We start from the raw sequence: 18470 nt of genomic DNA, 5'->3' as shown, positions 1-18470 counted from the left end.
ACGGTGGGCCAAGGGGTTTCTGGAGCCTCTCCACACCCCTATCCTCTGCCTTTGGGATCTGGTTACACTTAACTGCAAAATGGGCCTGCTAGTCCCAGTTGGCGCCCTGCTGGTGGTGAGGTCCTGACGGATCACGGGGAAGAGGCAGGAGGAAAGGACGCTCCAACGCCCGACCTGGCTTAGCCCGGGGCTGGAGTCTCAGGGCGGGTGGGGGATGGGGCGGCTTGGGGGGGATGGGGCGTGTCCGGCTTCTTCCTGAGGGGGAGGGGACACCCGGCCTCGGGGCTTCCCCTTCCAGCTTGCCCCCTCTGCCCCGGCACAGGGCTCCGAGGTCCGGTGCGTCTGCTGGGCCCAGTGAGGCGGTGAGTCTGTGCCTCTTCTGGGAACACGTGGGGTCCTCCGCGGCCAGCAGCCCCGTAGGTTATTCGAAATGGCCTTGGGGGCAGGCGTGCCGCCTGGAGCAGGAGCGTGACAACCGCAGCGGGCCTGCGCGTTGGCGGGGCTGCGAGCCGGCCCGCAGGTGGCTGCGCGCGCCCGAGGCCAGGTGGGCGTGCCAGGCCCCGCCCCGCCGCGCCGGCCGGGGGCGGGCAGACCAGGCCCCGCCCTCCCCGCGCGCAGGGCCGGAGCCGGTGCCGAAGCGCAGCCGCGCGGAGCTGGAGCAGCACGCGGGAGCGCGGCCCCGCAGCGGGCCGGCTCGAGGGAGCAGCGCCGCGACCCGGCCACGAGCGCGACCCGGCCCCGAGAGCAGTCCAGCCCCGAGAGCGATCCTGCCGGAGCGCGGACCCCGACCCCGAGCGCGGACCCCGGCCCGGAGCGCGGCCTCGCCCGCCTCACCCGCCCCGGCCTCCCGGCCGCGGGCATGGACGGCGCCCGCTCGCCCTGTGAGTGCTGAGCCCCCCGCCCGCCGCCTTTGTGTGCGCGCCGCGCCACTGCAGCCCCCTCCCCGCGCGCACCTCCTGTGCCCCGGGCCGCGTCTTTGTGGAGCCGCCGCCTGCCCGGTGCCTCCCTCTCCCCCGGCCTCCCTGTCCCCTCTGCAGCCTCCTCGGGACCCGCAGGGACAGTCAGCAGCCCCCTCCGAGGCCAGGGCTGCGCAGGGCACGGCCCTCTCCCCTCAACCCCGACCCGGTCCCGTCTGTGGCGCCCCCCAGGGACAGCCCAGCAGGCCCCTTTCCCTGCGCTGGGGAGGGCGCGAGTGTCCCTCCCTCCCATCCTGGGCCTCCCGGTCCCCCGGTCCAGTCTGCAGCCCCCTCCCCAAGGACAGCCCCGCAGACCCCTCCGCGGCCGGGGCGGGCAGGGTGCGGGCCCCGGGGCGGCGCTGTCTCATCCCGCGGCCCGGGCAGGTGCGCCGCGGCTGGCGCTCACGCGGGCCTGTGTGTCCTTGCCCGCAGAGATGGACGGCGATGGCGGCCGCCGAGACGCCCCCGGCGCGCTGATGGAGGCCGGGCGCGGCTCGGGGCCCGAGGGCATGGCGGAGCCGGCGACCGGGCCGAGGGCGCGGGCGGCGCGGCCCGGGCCCCAGCGCTTCCTGCGGCGCAGCGTGGTGGAGTCGGACCAGGAGGAGCCGCCGGGCCTGGAGGCGGCCGAGGCGCCGGGCGCGCAGCCCCCCCAGCCGCTGCAGCGCCGGGTGATGCTTCTCTGCAAGACGCGCCGCCTCATCGCCGAGCGCGCCCGTGCCCGCCCCGCAGCCTCTGCCGCCCCCGCGCCCGCCGCGCCGCCCGGAACCCCCGCCGACCCCGGCCCTGAGCCGGCGAGCGCGCAGGACCCCGGCCCGGACCCCGCGCCCGCGCCCGACGGCGGCGCCCGGGACGAGGAGGCCGCGGCCGCGAGGAAGGAGGACGCAGGGACGCCCGAGGCGAAGCCGGAGCCCGGGCGCACACGCCGGGACGAGCCCGAGGAGGAGGAGGACGACGAGGATGACCTCAAGGCGGTGGCCACCTCCCTGGACGGCCGCTTCCTCAAGTTCGACATCGAGCTGGGCCGCGGCTCCTTCAAGACGGTTTACAAGGGGCTGGACACGGAGACCTGGGTGGAGGTGGCCTGGTGCGAGCTGCAGGTGAGGGGCGCGGCGGCCCCAGGTGGGCGGTGGGCGTCCTGGCGCGCGGCCTCCTTCCTGCGTGGGCCCTGCCTGGCCCTAGGCAGCCCTGGGGCGGTGTGTGTCACCCTTCGCGTGGGTGGCCGGCTGTGCGGGCGGTCTGCGTGGCGCAGGTCGGTGATGGAGGTCGGACCTCTCGGCGTGGCCGGCGTGGCTCTAAGTGTGGCACGGTGTGGAGAGCGGGCACTTGTCCCCGCGTCTGTCAGTCCCACTCCTTGACTGCTGGTTTTCGGTGGTCTGGATCCCCGTGTCTTTGCAGCAGCAGCCTGGGGGCAGCAGGGCCCTGTGTCCAGATGGTGGCAGGGCGGCTTGGGGACTCTGAGCTGCTCCTAAATGAGCACCTTGCGTCTTTAAAGGTGTGGGTGCCCCAACTGGGGTGCCTGAGAGGCTCCCTGGCCCTGGTGTGCCCAGGTGGGCCTGCCTGGCAGTGCTGTCAGGGCACTCCCAGGGCCCCATTCACAGGGTAGATGCGTGAGAAGTCTTAGAACCAAGTCATGCAAAATGTGGATTTTCTTTTTTTTTTTTTTTTGGTGGGAAGGCTCTGGCCATGCATTTTTCATAACCTTGCCCTCACGTTGGCTGTGTCAGTCCCAGCCCTGGAGGATTATATAAATGGTAACCTGAGCTGCCCAGGGCCTCTGTGGAAGCTGGGGCAGCTCCTGTCACAGCGGGTGTTTACGGGCCTCCCTCGTTTGGTGGGGCAGCTGTTGGGCACAGGGCTGGCCTGTGGGAGAGCTGGCTGAGCCGGCCTCTCGGGTTTAAGCTGCCCCAGCACCCTGTAAAGGAGCCGGGCCTTCCAGGCCTCACTTCCAGGCCACACTGCGGGCGCCTGCTTTTTTGGCTCAGAAACTGAGTTCGGTTGCTCTGTTCTCTGGGCCCCTGCAGGGTGGCGAGCCTGCGTGTGTGCGTGTGTGAGCCGGGCTAATTCCGTGTGTGTCGACCTGTCCCCCGCCTTTCTCCTGAGACAAAGAGCTGCAGAGGCCACCCCTCCTCGCAGCCCTTTGGCTCTGCCATGGAAATGTGGGCTTTTTGTGGTGGGGCCAGTGGGTCCTGTGGATTCCCTCAGGAGGGACGGAGAATGCCCTCCCTCATGGCTGCAGGTTCTGGGCCCTGCTAAGGGGTGGCCTTGGTGGCCTGTGGTCCGGGGGCCCTGTGGTGTGCTGGGCCTCACTGCTGTGTGAGACGCACAGAGGAGAGAGTATGCCGGAAGGGAATACCCGAGGAGAGAGGGTTCCTGACTGCAGAGAGTGGTCGTGCGCCTTTCCTCCCCACCTTCTTGCTCTTGCCAAGTGACCCGGCGTGGTGCTCTGAGCACTGTCGCTGCACCATGGAATGCCTGTGCAGGGTGGAGGACGGGAGGGGGCGCTGCAGCAGGCCGGCTCTGAGTTAGACTCAGCAGCGGAGCCCCGCTGAGCCGGTGGAGGCGTTGCAGGCACGTGTGGCCCTTGGAGGAGGTCGTTCGGTCCCATTCCCTTTAAGGCGAGGCGAGTGAGCCTGCCTCGGGTCTCTGGGCAGAGCAGCACAAGGCTGGAGCCTAGCCGCTGTCCAGGGGCCTTTTATCCTGGACTCTGGGTAGGAGTGGGGAGGCCAGAGATGGGGGCTTCCCATCTGTCTGTTGACTTTCCTTGGACAGGAGTTATTGGGGGCTCCAAGCCAGTGGGGAAGCTGTCCCCGTGCCTCCCTCAACAGGAGGCCACTGCTAACGTTGCACCAGGTCCATGTGCAGAATTTGGGGTCAGCTGCCTTCTGCTGGGGGATCTGAGAGGGGTTTACATGGGAGGGGGCCTGGACCAGCTTGGGACAGCAGCCCAGAACCTGCTGTGTGTCCAGCCTCCTCCTCACCATCCAGGAGGCTGTCATTCCTCTGGTTCTGTTGTTGAGGACCCCCAAGGTCACCGGCGAGGACGTAGATGGCAGAGGGGGTGTCGCAGCATCATGGGTGGAGGCTGACGGCCTGGTGTGGCCGTCCACGACGGAGAGGAGACGAGCGTGGAGGGCAGGGCACTGGTCTAGCCTCTTGGACCACTGTGCTGGGGGTGGGGGGTGGTGGTGGCAGGTGCATGTTGGCTTTGTGCCTGGGGAGGAGCTCCTCCCCCAGCTGACCCCCAGGATTCCGGGGGAGGGCGGTTCTCCTTTATCACGGGGAGAGTTGCAGGATTCCTCCTGCCTTCTGCCTTCAGGCTCCCTTGCCCACCCCCCAGAAGCGCCTCAGCCGTAGCTGTGGAATGCCCTGGAAACTGACCCTCCAAAGACTGTTTCTTTCTACCCCGTCGGGACACTGGGGGGCGTGGCACCTGCCGGCCTCCCCAGAACTGAGATGCCATCGCCGCTCGCCTCTTCCAGGGTTCTGCGCCAAGGGGAGGAAGGGCCGCGTTTCTGCACGTATTAAGTCTGACTTGGAGGCAGAGAGATCCCGTGACTTCTCATTTCCTTCATAATTTAGTGTTGAGAGGGCCGTGCGGAGAGAGCTCTGCGTTCGTCTCACGGAGAAGGGAGTGAGGCGTGTCCCCTCCCAAATCCTCCAGACCTCCACTGGCGGCCTTTTGGGGAGAAGCCATTTTAAAGCATTAGTTCTCTGTCTTGTTTCTTTTGGATGAACATTTATTCCTGGCCCCAGAACATGTTACAGTAGCAACAGAGGAAGTGCACACACACCCTGGCCACTGCCCTCGCCCAGCTCACATTCCTGCGGCCCTGAGGCTGTCGTTGGCCAGCTCTGGTCCTGCTCGGACCGTCCTGGGAGACGGTGCTGGGGTAGCGGAGGCTCCTTGCCACTCTGGGCTGCCCTGGGGGCAGGTCTGGGCCACTGACGCCATCCAGGGCCGCTGAGGGCACCTTTCACCTGTTGCCACCTCTGAGCTGGCGTGGGTCGTGAGTAGAGCAAAGGCAGCCGGTGTCCGGAAGCCTGGCTGGAGGCGGTCTGTGGCCTTTCCTGGACCTCCTGCGTACCCCTGTTTTCCTCTGGGGCTTGGAGAGGGCCTTGCTGCTCAACCCCTCCCGTCAGTCCCCCTGCCTTCAGGGGAGATGGGGTCTCAGGCCCTCTGTGCCACCTCCTCCCCACAGAAGGCTGCTGGGAGCAGTGGTTGGGGGGCTGGGCGCTGGCTCCTGGGGGATCCCACTCGGAGCCCACGTTTCCGGTGCTGGCATCAGGGCCACGCCCGGTGTGGGGGTCATTCTGCCTCATGGAGGGGTCAGTCCTTGATCCTCTGTCCAGGCACCTGCAGGGCTGGGAGGTCGTGTGGAGGTACGCCGGGGGCTGAGCCCCACCAGCCAGGACAGTGCCACCCTGGAGCCATCCTGCTGTGGCTCTGTGCTGCCCGGAGGGGGCTGGGCTCCCCTAGGTGGTGGTGGCCTGGCCTGGAGGCCAGAGAGGGGCTTGCAATGACTGTGTCACCTGCCAGTGTCCCTTTTGTGCGGCCATGTGAGCTCTGTGTGTTCCCAACTTGTCCTTCCCAGCCAGACCTCTGTTCATCGGCCTGTGCTCCAGGAGGCGATGACGCCTGTGGGGGCTTGCCGTGTGTGGCTGTGCCAACCACGCTGGTCCCCTCACTGGCCTCAAAGGACGGCTAGGTTCTGTCTGCTGTCGATGTGGCCTGGGACCCTCTCCCGTGGCTGTGGGCGCACCACCTGAGCTGAGCTTGCACACCTGACTGTGCAGGCACACCATGGCATTTCACAGACGCGCCAGACATGTACCCTGAGGTGCCAGGCAGTGTCAGGCCAGGGTTGAGAGGTCCCCCAGATGGCCTCGTGGGGAGGCTCGGCCACGGGCGTCGTCTGCTTTCAGAGGAGCCGCCAGCAGCCTGGCCGACAGGATGGGCCTTGCAGAAGGACCAGTGCTCACTAGCTGCAGCAGGACGCTGGGGGAGGGCTCCACTCCGCTTGACTGGCGGTCAGCCTGCTGCCTTATTTTTATTATTTTAATCTCCTAAGAGCTTATTTTGTCAGGAGAGCTGTAATTTGGAATCAGCTGGATGCCGACACCGTGCTTGCTTTCTCAAGTGAGATGTTTCACAGGTCACACAGGCCACAGTTCTGGTTTGGTGGGTGAGAGAGGTTGTCACCAGCTGCTGGAGAAGCCTGGAGAGATGGGCTTTCCTGCCTCCCGGTCAATGCAGCCATGCGGGTGCCCAGCCCCCAGAGACCTGGCCCCTGCCCCTGCGTGGTGTCGGCCAGGCTAGTGTGATCAGTGATAATGGACGAACAGCCTGGGCTGCAGGTCACTGTCGTGGGCACATCGGGCATCACGGCTTGTTCCCTGTTGGAAGCAGGCGCTCCTGCGGCCAAACATGCTGCTCTCGGGTGTCCTCAGTGGCCCTGGTGCATGGGGCACCCGGCTGAGCCTTATTCAGCCCCGAATTGCCCAGTGACCTGGGCCCCAGAGCGAAGACCCCCACACCGTCTAACTCTCGGGAGGGCTAGTGGGCAGCTCCTCACTCCCATGCCACTTCCAGGTGGGCTGGGGACTTACTCTGCCATGGGTGAGCTTTGCTGGCAGACTGTTAGCTTGAACATGGTGGCGTGAGAAGAATTGCTAAGAGGAGGAGAGGGTGCAGATGTCCAGGAGACTCTGTACACCGGGTTCATGCCCGGGACTCAACAGCACAGGCTGCTGTGGTCCATTGCCTCAGCTGGCGTCTGTTGAGCCCCAGTCCCAGCCGGGGGTACCACGGTGAGCAGGTCAGGCCACGTCCCAGCGGGAGCGCCAGGTCCTCACGGAGGAGCCTGCAGGAGGCGGGTGTGGAGAGAGGCTGTCCTGTGGTTCTGGGCTGGCCGGGCTGGCCCTGTGCCTGCCACTCACCTCGTAGAGTGCTGGGACTCACAGCCTCCTGCGTGGTCATAGGTGTGTCTTGGGGTCTGTGGCTTGGGCTGGCTTCAGCCCGGAGCTGGATGGCGCCCAGGGTGACGACACAGAGCTCCAGGTCGCTGTTTGATGGAGGAGAACTTGACCCAGTCCTGCAGAAGTTTGGGCCGTGTGCCTGGTTCTCCTTTTGCGGTCTGCTGGCTGAGTGGCGAGGGGGGTGCCGGGGTCTGCCGGCGGTGGTGGGAAAGGGCACCCTGCCCTGCACACACACCCAGGAGCACCTGGGCCCCAGCCCCAGCGGGGAGGCCATGTGGAGGTCACCTGCCTTCGTGAGCCTTGGTTTACCTGCTTGTGCAGTGGGGATACTGTGAGCCAACCCTTAGGGGGCTATGGGGCCTATGAGGAGTGCGTTTGCCCTGATCCTGGAGTGGGTACTTGGTGTGAAGCCTCTTCTCACCCGTGCTTGCTCCCCTAAAGTAAAGGGTTTTAAGAAGCGGAGAACAAGCTGAGCCCAGAGGGGCACGGAGGCCCGGCTGCAGGCAGGAGTTGGGTCCTGGGGTGGAGCAGGGCTCCAGGTGCTCATGGGCTGAGGGCCTGTGCTCGCCTGGCTCCTGGAGCACCTGGCTGCTACTGCCTTGTCTCCCAGCTGCGGGTAAGGAAAGGGTGTGAACGGCAGCTGGAAGGGCGAGCGTCTGTCTCTGAGCACGGAGCGTCCAGGGCTGTGTTTTGGGTGGAGAGGCCCCTGGCGGGAGGGTGTTGGGCCTGGCTGAGGTGGGCAGCCTGAGGGTGAGCTGCAGGTTTTCTTGTTTCAAGTAGTTTTCAAATCTGGTTCTGTTCCTTGGAGGATCGAGTTCTAAGGATTTTCTGATATGCTTGATGACCACCTCTAATTTATGTCAGCTTTGTATAAATATATGTGAAGTTTTTTGGAAAAGAATGAAAGAAAAGAGATCCAGACAGCGTGGAGTTGGTGAAAGAATAGACAAACAGATCAACGGAGCAGATTAGAGACCTCAGAGATAGACTCCCATAGTCGGCAGACCTTTGACACAGGATCAGAGGCAACACAGGGGAGCAAGGTGGTCCTTTCCACAAATGGTGCTGGAACGACTGGGCATCCACCTGCAAAAAAATTAATCTGGACACAGATTTTACACCCTTCATAAAAATTAACTCAAAATGGGCCACAGCCCTAAATGTAAAATGAAGACTATAACCTCCTAGAAGATAACATGGGAGAAGAGCTAGATGCCCTTGGGTTTGGGGATGACTTTTTAGATACAAGACCAGAGGCCTGATCTACGAAGAAAAACTTTATAAATTGAGCTTCTTTAAAGTGAAAAAACTTCTTTCCTGCAAAGACGCTGTAAAAGAATGAAAAGACGAGAATGCAAAACGATCCAGCCAGTTTGGAAGACAGTTCGGCAGCTTCTTACAAAATTAAACATAGTCTTACCCTGTGATCCAGCAATCGTGCTCCTTGGTGTTTACTCACAGGAGGCGAAAACTTACGTCCACAGAAGAACCTGCACACGGATGTTTACAGCAGCGTCTTTCATAATTGCTGAAACTTGGAAGCAAACAAGACGCCCTTCAGTAGGTGAAAGGATAAATAATGTGTGGTGCATCCTACAAGAGAATATTATTCAGTACTAAAAAGATATAAGCTGTGAAGTCATGAAAAGACATGGAGGAGCCTTCACTGCATATCACAAAGTGAAAGAAGCCAATTTGAAAAGGCTGCATACTGTAGGATTCCAACTCTGTGACATTCTGGAAAAGGCAAAACTATGGAGCCAGTAAAAGGATCAGTGGTTGCCTGGGTTTGCAGGCGGGGGTGACTAGGTGGAGCAGAGAGGATTTTTAGGGCAGTGAAAATATTCTGTATGCTGCTATAATGGTGGATACGTGTTATGTATTTGTCCAAACCCATAGCACAGTAAGATTGAACCCTAATGTTAACTATGGATTTTAGTTAATAACAGTGTATCAGCATTGGCTCATCAGTTGTAACAAACGTGCCACACCAATGCAACGTGTTACTGATAGGAGAGGCTGTGTGGTGAGGGGTGGAGGGTGCATGGGAACTCTGCACCTTCTGCTCCATCCTTCGATGAACCTAGAACTTCTCAAAAAAATAGTCTATCAGTTAAAACCCCAGTGTAATAGCTACCTTGAAGAAGTTTGCAGAAATGAAAAACAAATCACCCATAATCCAAGTGAATACAACTGCTTACTATTTTTGCATATTACCTTCAAGTTCTTGTTCACACACATGTATCTCTTTAATAAACGCAACTGCAATCACAGAGGGTCACAGCTTTTACAATCTATCTTTTTATTTGTTTCCAGTGTTTTTTTAACATGTTGGTTTTTTTTAATGAGGCTTAATACTTTAATAAAAAACAGATTTCCTTTCCCTCTCTTTTCTTAGAACATTCACTTTAGCAATCTTTATTTTCTATTTCCGTATATTTGAAATATATGTAAATCCTGTTATTTTACTTTTCTAAATTATCTTATTCAGGTCACATTGGTGTATAACATTGTGTAAGTTTCACGTGTACATTATGTTTCAACTTCTGTGTAGACTGCATCGTGTTCAGCACCAGGAGTCTGGTTGCCATCCACCAGGTGCTCCTGTGCCCCTTCACCCCGTCGCCCCCGCCCCTTCCTGCCTGCTCACCACCAGTCTTCCTTCTTAGCTGTGTGTGTGTTTGTCTTGCACTTAATGAGTGCAGTCATATGGTAATTGTCTTTCTCTGTCTGACTTATTTCACTTAGCGTTATGCCCTCAAGGTCCGTCCAGGTTGTTGGCAATGGCACGATTTTGTCTTTTTTTTATGGCTGAGTAGCGTTCCATTGTGTATATATACACGACATTTCCTTTATGCATTCATCTGTCCTGGGCAACACTGTTGGTTTTCGAGGAGCGGCCGTGGTTCAGGGTTCTTTCTGGCCTTTGTGCCTGCTGTTCTGATCCTCACAGAGGGCTTTTCCAGAAAGTTCTGTTCATCCATGCTCTGGGGTTGGGGGTAGGGTGGGGAGTGGGGAGGATGGGGGTTGGGGTGAGGCTGAGGGCTGGACAGAGCCTTCTGGGCCACAGAGAGGCGGCTCCGGGTCGTGGGCTCCCTGAACCTCTGCTTCCAGGGGCCTTGGTCCCGAGTGGTCTTCTTGCAGGTGCCGGGGGGGTCTGGGCAGGCGGTGCCCTCACGCCCCTGCCCCTCGAGCTGGCTGTGCTTCCCAGACTGTTCAGGAGCCAGGTCTCTCCCCTGCAGCTCCAGAAATGAAAGATGTTGTGACATGAGCCCTGCCTCGTCACAGGGCAGGGGAGCCCATGGGGCGGAGGGGGGCTGGGTGCCCCCAAGTCCTGGTGGCTCTGGCTGGCCTCTGGGGGCGGCCTCGGCAGGGTGTGGGTGGGGAGGGAAGGGAGGAAGCTCTGGCATGGCCAGGACTTTCTCAGGCTTCCGGACCACGTGTGAGCTCATCGGGTCCAGAAGCACCTCCAGAGGTTCCGGGATCTGTTTTCACAGATGAGGAGGTGGCCCAGGGGAGGCGGCTCCTATCCGAGCTCACATAGCGAGACAGCGGCTGGTGGCACGGCCCACTCTCTGCCCTGGATTGTCATCTCCCACGTGTTCAGAGGGTTGCCACGGAAAGGGGAGTGTCACTGAACAGGCTTGGGGAGTGCTGGCTCAGCAGGCAGTAATGTTGCGAGACTTCTCAGAGCCTTTAAAATGCCTACTGTGCTGAGATGCTCTCGAGGGAGCATGGAGGCCTTACACCTCCTCCACCTCTTCTTTCGTTTTCTCAGCGTCTCGTGGGACCAGGACGGGCTCTGGGGAGTGGCGTGTTGGCCGACTGTCAGTAGAGGTGCGGGTGTTCCCACAGTAGCTCCGTCACAAATACTGTGGGGCTCCTGTCCCATTCATCAGTGGTGCTGTTGGCAGAGTTTGGAGGTAGGCCTGGAAAGCTGGCCTGTCCTTGAGACTCCCCACCTGCCTCAGGCCAGAAGCTGCCCTGGAATGACCTGTCCACTCTTCCCTCCAAGCCCCCTGCTTTTTGGGCTCTGTGTGTGTACTTTCTCAGGAGTGGATAAGCTGGGAAAATTTTTATCTGTCAGCCGAGTGTGGCTCAGTGTGCAGACCTTTGATCATCCCCAGAATCTGAAACTTGGATGTGGTCAGTCGAGGGCATAAGCAGCTCAGTAGTGCCGGCAGGAACAATATTGCTTTCCCTCTTTCTCTTCTATTCTCCTCAGCTGTATTGGATTTGTCCCCAGTCTCATTGCCTCATGGATGCAAAAAGGCTGCCACAGCTCTAGGCATCACAACCACATTTGAAGGCAGGAAGAAAGTGGGTGGGTAGTGGGTGTTAGTTAGGTGTCCACACTTTGATCTATAAAGCAAAATGTTTACTAGTAAGCCTCTGGTCTCTCTGGTTAGAATGGGATTGTGTGGTCTCCCCTAGATGTAAGGGCGTCTGCAAAAGGCTTGATGGCACACACGGGTTATGATCTACTCCCTGGGGCTGGGTGCAGTGGGTTTGGTTGGTAGGGAGGGGTGGCAGGCTGTGGGTGGGGGCGCCTGCCCATGTCTGTCTTGGTTACCTCATCTCTCCGAGGTCTGGGTGGTGCCCATGTGTGACGTGGCCCTCCGCCTGGGCCTGTCTCCTGAAAGGAACAAGCCACACACCATGCCGCTCCGGGTGCCTCCAGGAGTCACCGCTCCTCCCTGCCGGCCCCTGTCTTCCACCCACCGCCCGACCCTCCCTCCTTCCTCATCGGATCTTTGTCTCTGCCAGCAATCCAGTTTTCATCCCCCCGAACTTTTTATTTTGAAAAACTTAGGAAAGCTGGAGTTACTGGCTGTTAACCTTTAGCCATAGAGCTAGCTTTCTCTCTGTCCCTCTGCGTACCCTTATTCTGGCCCATTTGCATCTCGGCCTGGAATCTGCAGCACGGGCCTCCAGCAGGAGCGAGGACCTTTTCCCACAAAGCCACAGCCCCGTGTCACACTGGGATCTGACGTGGATGCCGACAGCCACGCGTCTGCCGCGGCCCATGCCTCCCAGTGGTGCTCGTTATAGTTTTCCTGTTTGGATCCAGGATCCAGTCAAGGGTCATGCGATGCATCTGGTTGTCCTGTTGGTTTTAATCTAGAACAGTCCCTCGGCCTTTTTTATCATTATTTTGAATCTTTCGCTTCATTGCTTTTCTCCTGCGGAGGCCACGCCCAGGCGTCCCCGCAGGAGCCGCTCAGCCTGGGTCTCTGGTGCGGATCACAGACGTGGGTCAGCCTCTCCCCTGTGGGCCTGCGGACCAGGGTCTCTTGGCTGAGGCGAGTCTGCTGTCAGGTGATGAAGAAGGGACCCTGTGAGGGGTCACCCTGCTGCCCCTATGACCTCTGACCCGTGGCCTCAGCGTCCAGGGCAGGGATGATCCTTCCAGAATCATCCCAGCTTTTGGAAAGACAAATTTGGTCACGATGGTCCTCTCCTGATGGGCACTTAGTGGCAGAGCTGGGACCTGAACTGTGCCGCTGAGAGGGGCTGCCAGGAGGCTGGACTGCAGGCTTGGGTCGTTCCAGGCCTTGGGGCGCCAGCGTCCTGCCTTCCTTCTGGAACCTGAAGGCACCTGAGCACCTGAGCGGATAGCCCACCTGCTTTAAGTCGAATCGTTGACGCTGTGCCCCTGAGGCCCCCGCATGGCCCCAGGACTGCAGGATTTCTCCTGCAGGAGAAGCGCCTGCCGCTGGGTTTGCTGGCAGGAGGACCCTTACCATCCACTCCGGGATGCGATGGCCCCCCGATGTCCTCAGGCCTTGACACTGTCTGGGCCCAGGACCTCTGTTCACCCCGGGTTGGGGACGCCAAGGGAGGGGAGGCCGAGTCCATGTGCCAGCGTTGGACCCTTCCAGTGAGTGGGAGAGAGGGACGGCGGCTGATGGATGGGAGGCCGCGGCCGGGGGGACGCTTCTAGCTGCAAGTGACGGACATGAGAGACCTGAAACCTGAGAAAGAGAAAACTGCCCCAAATTTCCTTCCTCTGACGTAGCAGTTCTCACTTTGGTACGTGTTCTGGTCTCTTTTTTATGTTCTTGGGTATTTTTGCAAAGTCATAATTGTAGCATCCGCACTAATGTATGCAGTGATGGGGAATCGCCCCACGGCCTGCGGCCACCTGCACCAGCTCTGGTGTGAGCTCATCTCGGCGTGAGGGGCCCACTGGCCTGCCCTGTCCCCTGGGGGTGGGTTTGGGGTGGGCTCGGTCCCAGGCCTGCCCGCAGCTGGGCACAGGCTACTGCACGTCCCTCTCGCCTCCGGGCTGGGGTCTGGCATGTCGGGGCGCCTCTCCCCACACCCCTGGGGTGTAGCTTCCTAGCCCGGCCGCTGCCGGGGACCCGGGGGCCTCCGGAAGGAAGGTGGCCGCCGTGCTGGGTCTTCAAGCCGGGAGTCGCCTTGCCAGTCGGCCAGCAGCAATCCACTGACACCTGCCCAGACAAGTTCTGAGGTATCGCCTCTCTTTAATTAAGAGATGAGAGCAGGACAGTGAATTCAGCTTTTTTGAAAGAAGCTCTGCAAGCTCAGAGGGTGGAGGAGAGCGAGGACAGGGAGCAGGGCAGGGGTGTGGCGCTGGGGGCCTGGCCCGTGTGCTCGGATTCTGGGAAGACTCTCATCCTGAAGCGTTCTTGCACAGACCAGTGACTGACCCGAGGGGACTGTAGGGTCACCAGTTATTAGCAGCATGAGGGTCCTCTGCGCAGGTAAAAGACCCTCGGCAGAGGATCCTCCTGAGGGCGTCGGGCTGTCCTGCGCTCTGGTGGGAGTGGGTTCCTGAGGCCTGGTCTGGATGGCCACAGCCACACAGCAGAGCAGGCCAGTTTGGGGGACCTGACAGAACAGGCTGGGTGTCTGCACGTCCTCGGGCCCTGGGGACACAGGCAGCACCCCGTGGCCCTGGCTGCCCGCTGAACCCGTGACTTGCATGAGAGCCGTGCAGGCCTTTGCTCTAGGACGGTCAGCCCCCTGAGGTGACTTGGGGGTTAGCTTGGTCAGCTGGACTGTTGGGCTCCTCAGGGGACAAGAGTTGCCCTCGGTGGTAGCTGTCTGTCTTTCGGCAGGCTTCCGGATGTTTCCTAGGGGCATCTGAGCCAGTGTTCCTCCCATGACGGCTTCCCCTGAGTTGGCGTCCGAGGGGCCGGGTGAGGACTTTGGGTGAGGCCAGACTGAACCTCAAGCTGCCACGTGGGGACAGGCCGTCAGGCAGGGAGGGCCATCGCCCAGGAACGAGGGGCTGGGCGGCGGGGGCTCTGGTTTTCCACGGGGCAGTGGAGGACACCGAGGCTTCCCCGTCCGCGCAGCGGGCTGCCGTGAGTGAGTGGAGTCCCACAGAGCTGGCTCTGCGGTGGGGGGGGGGCGAGGCAGGGCGAGGCGGAGCGAGGCGGGGCATCCCGGGCCCTGCTCACCGCCCTGCTGACCGCGGGGGCATTCTGGCCTTCAGACTCCGGCGGACCTGCCGCCTCTGCTGGGTCTGGGGCCGCACATGTTGCTCAGTTGCCTTTGCGGGTTCGAGGGTCACATCCACTGCGGGGCATCCCCAGGGTCCCGGCAGGGCCGCGTTTCGGGGCCCACAGGTGGTCTGCAAGGCTGGTGTCGGGATGCTGCGGCCACAGAGAGGCCCGGGAGTGCATCAGCTCAGCTCGGCTTGTGTCAGGCTCATGTCAGGGAAGGACGGGGGCGGCGGGGGCGGCGGGGGCGTTGGGGGCGGCGGAGCTGAGGGAAGTGGAGATAAGACGGGGCCTCAGTGGATGGAAATACTGAGACAATTGAAGGGAGGGTAGATGGTATTTCATAGGGAAGCGCAGAGGGGCGGAGGGCACAGAGCCTGGGCATGGTCAGACCTCGCGAGCCCTGCCCAGTGGGCAGCCCTGGGCCGGCCCCCGTGTGGACGCCCGCCTGCTCTGCATGTCCGTCTTTTGTGGCTGCTGCCTGTGGGCATCAGGACGCTTTCGGGACTCAGCCCAGCCGCACCCGTCAGCGGTGGCCCTTTTCCACCACGTGGGCGTCCGCGGTCTGCAGCCCATCCGCCTGCTGGACACTCGGGCGGTTTCCTATCTGGACGGTTCAGGCTGCAGGGTCCCTGGGGACCCTTGCCGATGGGGCTGGTGTCTCCCTGGTCCTCGTGGCATGAGGCCTCTCTTGCCTGGCCCGGGTGGATGTACCCTCATGCCCCTGCTCTCAGCTTCCCAGGAGGCCCGAGCGTGGAGAGGCCTCCAGCCCATTCCTGCGTCCTTCCTGCAGTGGGGACGGCATGGCAGTGGCCTGCCTGGGCTCTGCGTCCTGATGACAGGGACCAGACAGACTCTGGGTGGGTGTGCCCCCTCCGCCCGCGTGCTCACCTGCGCCTCCACGTGTCCAGGGAGCAGCGTTTGGCTCACGTCTGGCCTGCCTGAAATGGTCTGTCAGCCTCTGTAAATATTTGATGACGCCCGATGATGAAACATAAAGGCTGCTTTGTTCCCGGAGGGGAGCGAGCTGGTGACACCGGAACGTTCCGGCCCTGCCGGCTGCTTCCTGGAGCACTTTATGGATGCGTTTTTGAGGCGGGCCCTTTGTGTCCATGGGCAGTGTGGGGGCTCTTCGAGGACTGGCAAGGTGGAGTGGACATAGTGTCTCCAACTTTCCACCTGGACTCAGGCTGGACCTCTGAGACGGCTGCCGGCCAGGCCAGAGGTAGCAGTGGGGTCTCACCCTTCAGATGAGACTGGGGACAAACCCTTGGCCACAGGTCCTGGAGAGGGGCTCAGAGGAGCCGGGGGACTAGGGTTTGGCCGGGTGCCTGACAGTCTAGCAGAGGGGGCACGCCTGGTCGGCACCTCTGGGCCCTGGTGGTGTCGACTGGGCCACCTCAGGTGCCTCGTGGCCCTGCCCCCGTGGTCTTTGAGTGGCAGCAGCAGTGCCTGACCCAGCTGCCCCGCCCGCTGGCGGCTGCATGTGCTGGGGCTGTGTGTGTGGGCCACCTGTGCAGTGAAGACGCCCGTCAGGCCTTGCTGGCCTGCGTGTGACGCGCATCATCTTGGGTTTGTGTGCTAGGGGAGAGCCTGCTGCCCTCCCGCCCGGGGTGGGGGGGTGTGCTTCTGTGGGGATGACGGGCCCTTTGAGGCCTGGGGGGTGGGGTGGGGGTGGGGGCGGAGTCAGGGCCCTGCCAGGCTGGGCGGGGCGGGAGCTGTGTGTGGGCTGCTGTTCCAGGGCTGCCTGCCTCTGGCAGAGGGTTCTTGCCCTGCGCTCTGTCAGCTGGGAGGAAAGCGTGGGTGTGGCTGCAGCCGGCGCAGTTTGGAAGTTGAATCAGGAGAGGTTCCAAAGGCCTTGTCTCTGAGTGTTGTTAATGGGCGTGTGTCGCGTTCTCTCACTGGGTCCTGGCTGTGGCCCTGGGAGGTTGGCTGATCCCTGGGAGTCTGCGGACCCTGAGACCCACAAAGGCCGTGCTGCTGGGGGGCCATCCCGGAGCCCTACTGCCTGGGTCTGGTGGGCCCTCCTGGGGACTGCGGGCAGGGCCGGTCTGACCTGGGTGGGGTCACTGTCTGAGCCTTGAGTGTACCTTGCTCAACTCGGCTCCTGATGAAATGGAGTGAGGACATCAGGCCTGGTGGCCAGGTGTGACCCAGGGGAGGGTGGGTACGGCCAGGAGGGACGTGGGTGCGGCCGTGTGGGCAGAGGGTCCTGGGTGGGTAGCAGTGGAGGGTGGCAGTAGCTGGGGATACAGATGAAGGATGGCCCATGTGGGGCTTCTTCATTTCTAGAAGGAAAAAGCAAGTTGAAGGAGATGGTGACACCCCCTCGACCTGTGGCATGAAGCTGCACGTCGGCTAGACTGGGGAAGCGGGGAAGGAGCCCGCAGGGGCAGCCGCCGGTCCAGGCCAGGGTCAGGCAGGCCAGGAGGGGTGTGGGAAGTTGGGTGATGGAGCGTCTGTGGCATCACACCCCAGCCGGTGAATGTACTGTCTCACGTGGCTGGAGGAACCTCTCGGAGGAGGTGGTTGGGGATCCTGAGATGGGAGATGATCCTGGGTTGTCCAGGTGGGCCTGGGGTCATCCCCTGGTGCTTACGAGACGGGGCAGGGGGGTCCCAGGGAGAAATGACACTGCAAGATGAAGGACAGGCTCACCAGCTAAGGCACATGGCACATGCCTCTGGAAGCTGGACGAGGGGACGGATTCTCTGGGGAGCCGCAGAAGGAAGAGCCCTGCATGTGAGGCCTTGCCTGGGCCCCTGAGGCTGCCTTCTTGCTCTGGCTCCCAGGCCAGGAGAGGATGCCTGTGGGAGGAACGTCCTGGGGCTTGTGGCAAGGCTCCCTTTGAGGGAGCTGAGCCATTGGTGGCGCTCCTCGGGGGCGGGTATTGGGGGCCAGCTGACTGGGGACCGGAGAGTGTCTGGCATGAGTGCTGAAGAGAGGGGACTTCAGGTCCCAAGTTGACACTGGGAGCCATCTTAACTGCCTGGCCTGCTCAGTGGGTACAAGGGGCCATTGCAGGCTCTTGGGGGCGATATGAAAGCAGGGTTCAGGGACAACGGCCTGGGCCTGACAGACAGCCACATGTGAGGTGCCAGGAGCAACCGAGGCAGAGGGTGGCCGTGGCCCCTCCCTGGGGACCCATCCATGCAGGCAGCCCCTGGCTCACATCCCTGTTGGGGCGGAGATGGTGGCAGAAGGAAGTGAGGCCTCCCAAGGCTGCATGTGATGGAGAATGGCCTGCGGCCTGGGAAGGGTGGCTTTGGAGGGGCGGAGAGGCCTCTGGGGAGAGCCAGGAGCAGAGTCCTGAGCACCCTGGGGCAGAGCCTCCTGGTGGGTGACTGGGCTGGGACTGGGGTGCGGCTGGTGCGGGCCCACGGGCTCCAGGAGGACTTGGGGTTCTATCCTAAAAGCTCTTGCCCAGGGCTGATCTCTGGGGATTGGCACATGTGCCATTGTCCCCTGTCACAGAGCCCACACGTTGGGGGCCAGGCGCCGAGGGGACCTCACCTGCAGGTGGTATCCCCCAGGGCCGCGAGGGAGGGAATGGGCGAGAGGACATGCAAGCCTGTCCTCGGGGCCCTGCCCGGCCCCTCCTGGGGGAGGAGGCTGCGGGCCTGGTGGGGAGGCGTCCCGCTGCTACCATGGCCAGAGTCAACTCCTCACAGGGGGAGACAGCTGCAGGTGGGGGGAGTCTGGAACATTAGACCTGTCTGCCCGCTTTGTGGGAGATCCTGTCTTCCTCCTTCTATCCTTGGGCAAGTGTTACTGCTTAGTGCCCCCCCCAGCCCCCTCCGAGTCTGCATTTGCAGATCAGCTTTACCAGTGACAGCCTGGCCCGAGGGCCAGGGCTGGTGGGTGCTCTGCTGAACCTTCCTTCTTCCCACTGACCAGTGTGTTTCTTCTGATGGTGGCCAGCACCTCTCTGCCCTCCTCCCCCATCTCTGTGCCCTACCCCATTTCTATCCCCTCCCCGTCTCTGTCCCCACCCCCATCTCTATCCCCTCCCCCATCTCTGTCCCTCTCCCCATCTCTGTCCCCTCCCCCATCTCTGTCCCCTCCC

The 18470-nt window shown here is 61.7% G+C and overlaps 1 protein-coding gene across 1 annotated transcript in view; it reads left to right on the top strand.

The window, feature by feature from the left end:
• The first annotated feature begins 621 nt into the window (after positions 1–621).
• The window catches only part of LOC124240945 (serine/threonine-protein kinase WNK2-like), a 115436-nt gene continuing 97587 nt past the window's right edge, over positions 622–18470 (top strand). The window contains exons 1-2 of the mRNA XM_046664276.1: positions 622–881; positions 1389–2053. Of these exons, the coding sequence (XP_046520232.1) occupies positions 1391–2053 (663 nt within the window). The 5' untranslated portion in view covers positions 622–881; positions 1389–1390. The remainder of the gene's footprint in view (positions 882–1388; positions 2054–18470) is intronic.

The sequence above is a fragment of the Equus quagga genome, chromosome 6 (assembly GCF_021613505.1).
Source record: "Equus quagga isolate Etosha38 chromosome 6, UCLA_HA_Equagga_1.0, whole genome shotgun sequence".
Lineage (NCBI taxonomy): Eukaryota > Metazoa > Chordata > Mammalia > Perissodactyla > Equidae > Equus > Equus quagga.
Note: the sequence above shows the minus strand (reverse complement) of the source record. Positions and strands in the feature narration are given on the sequence as shown.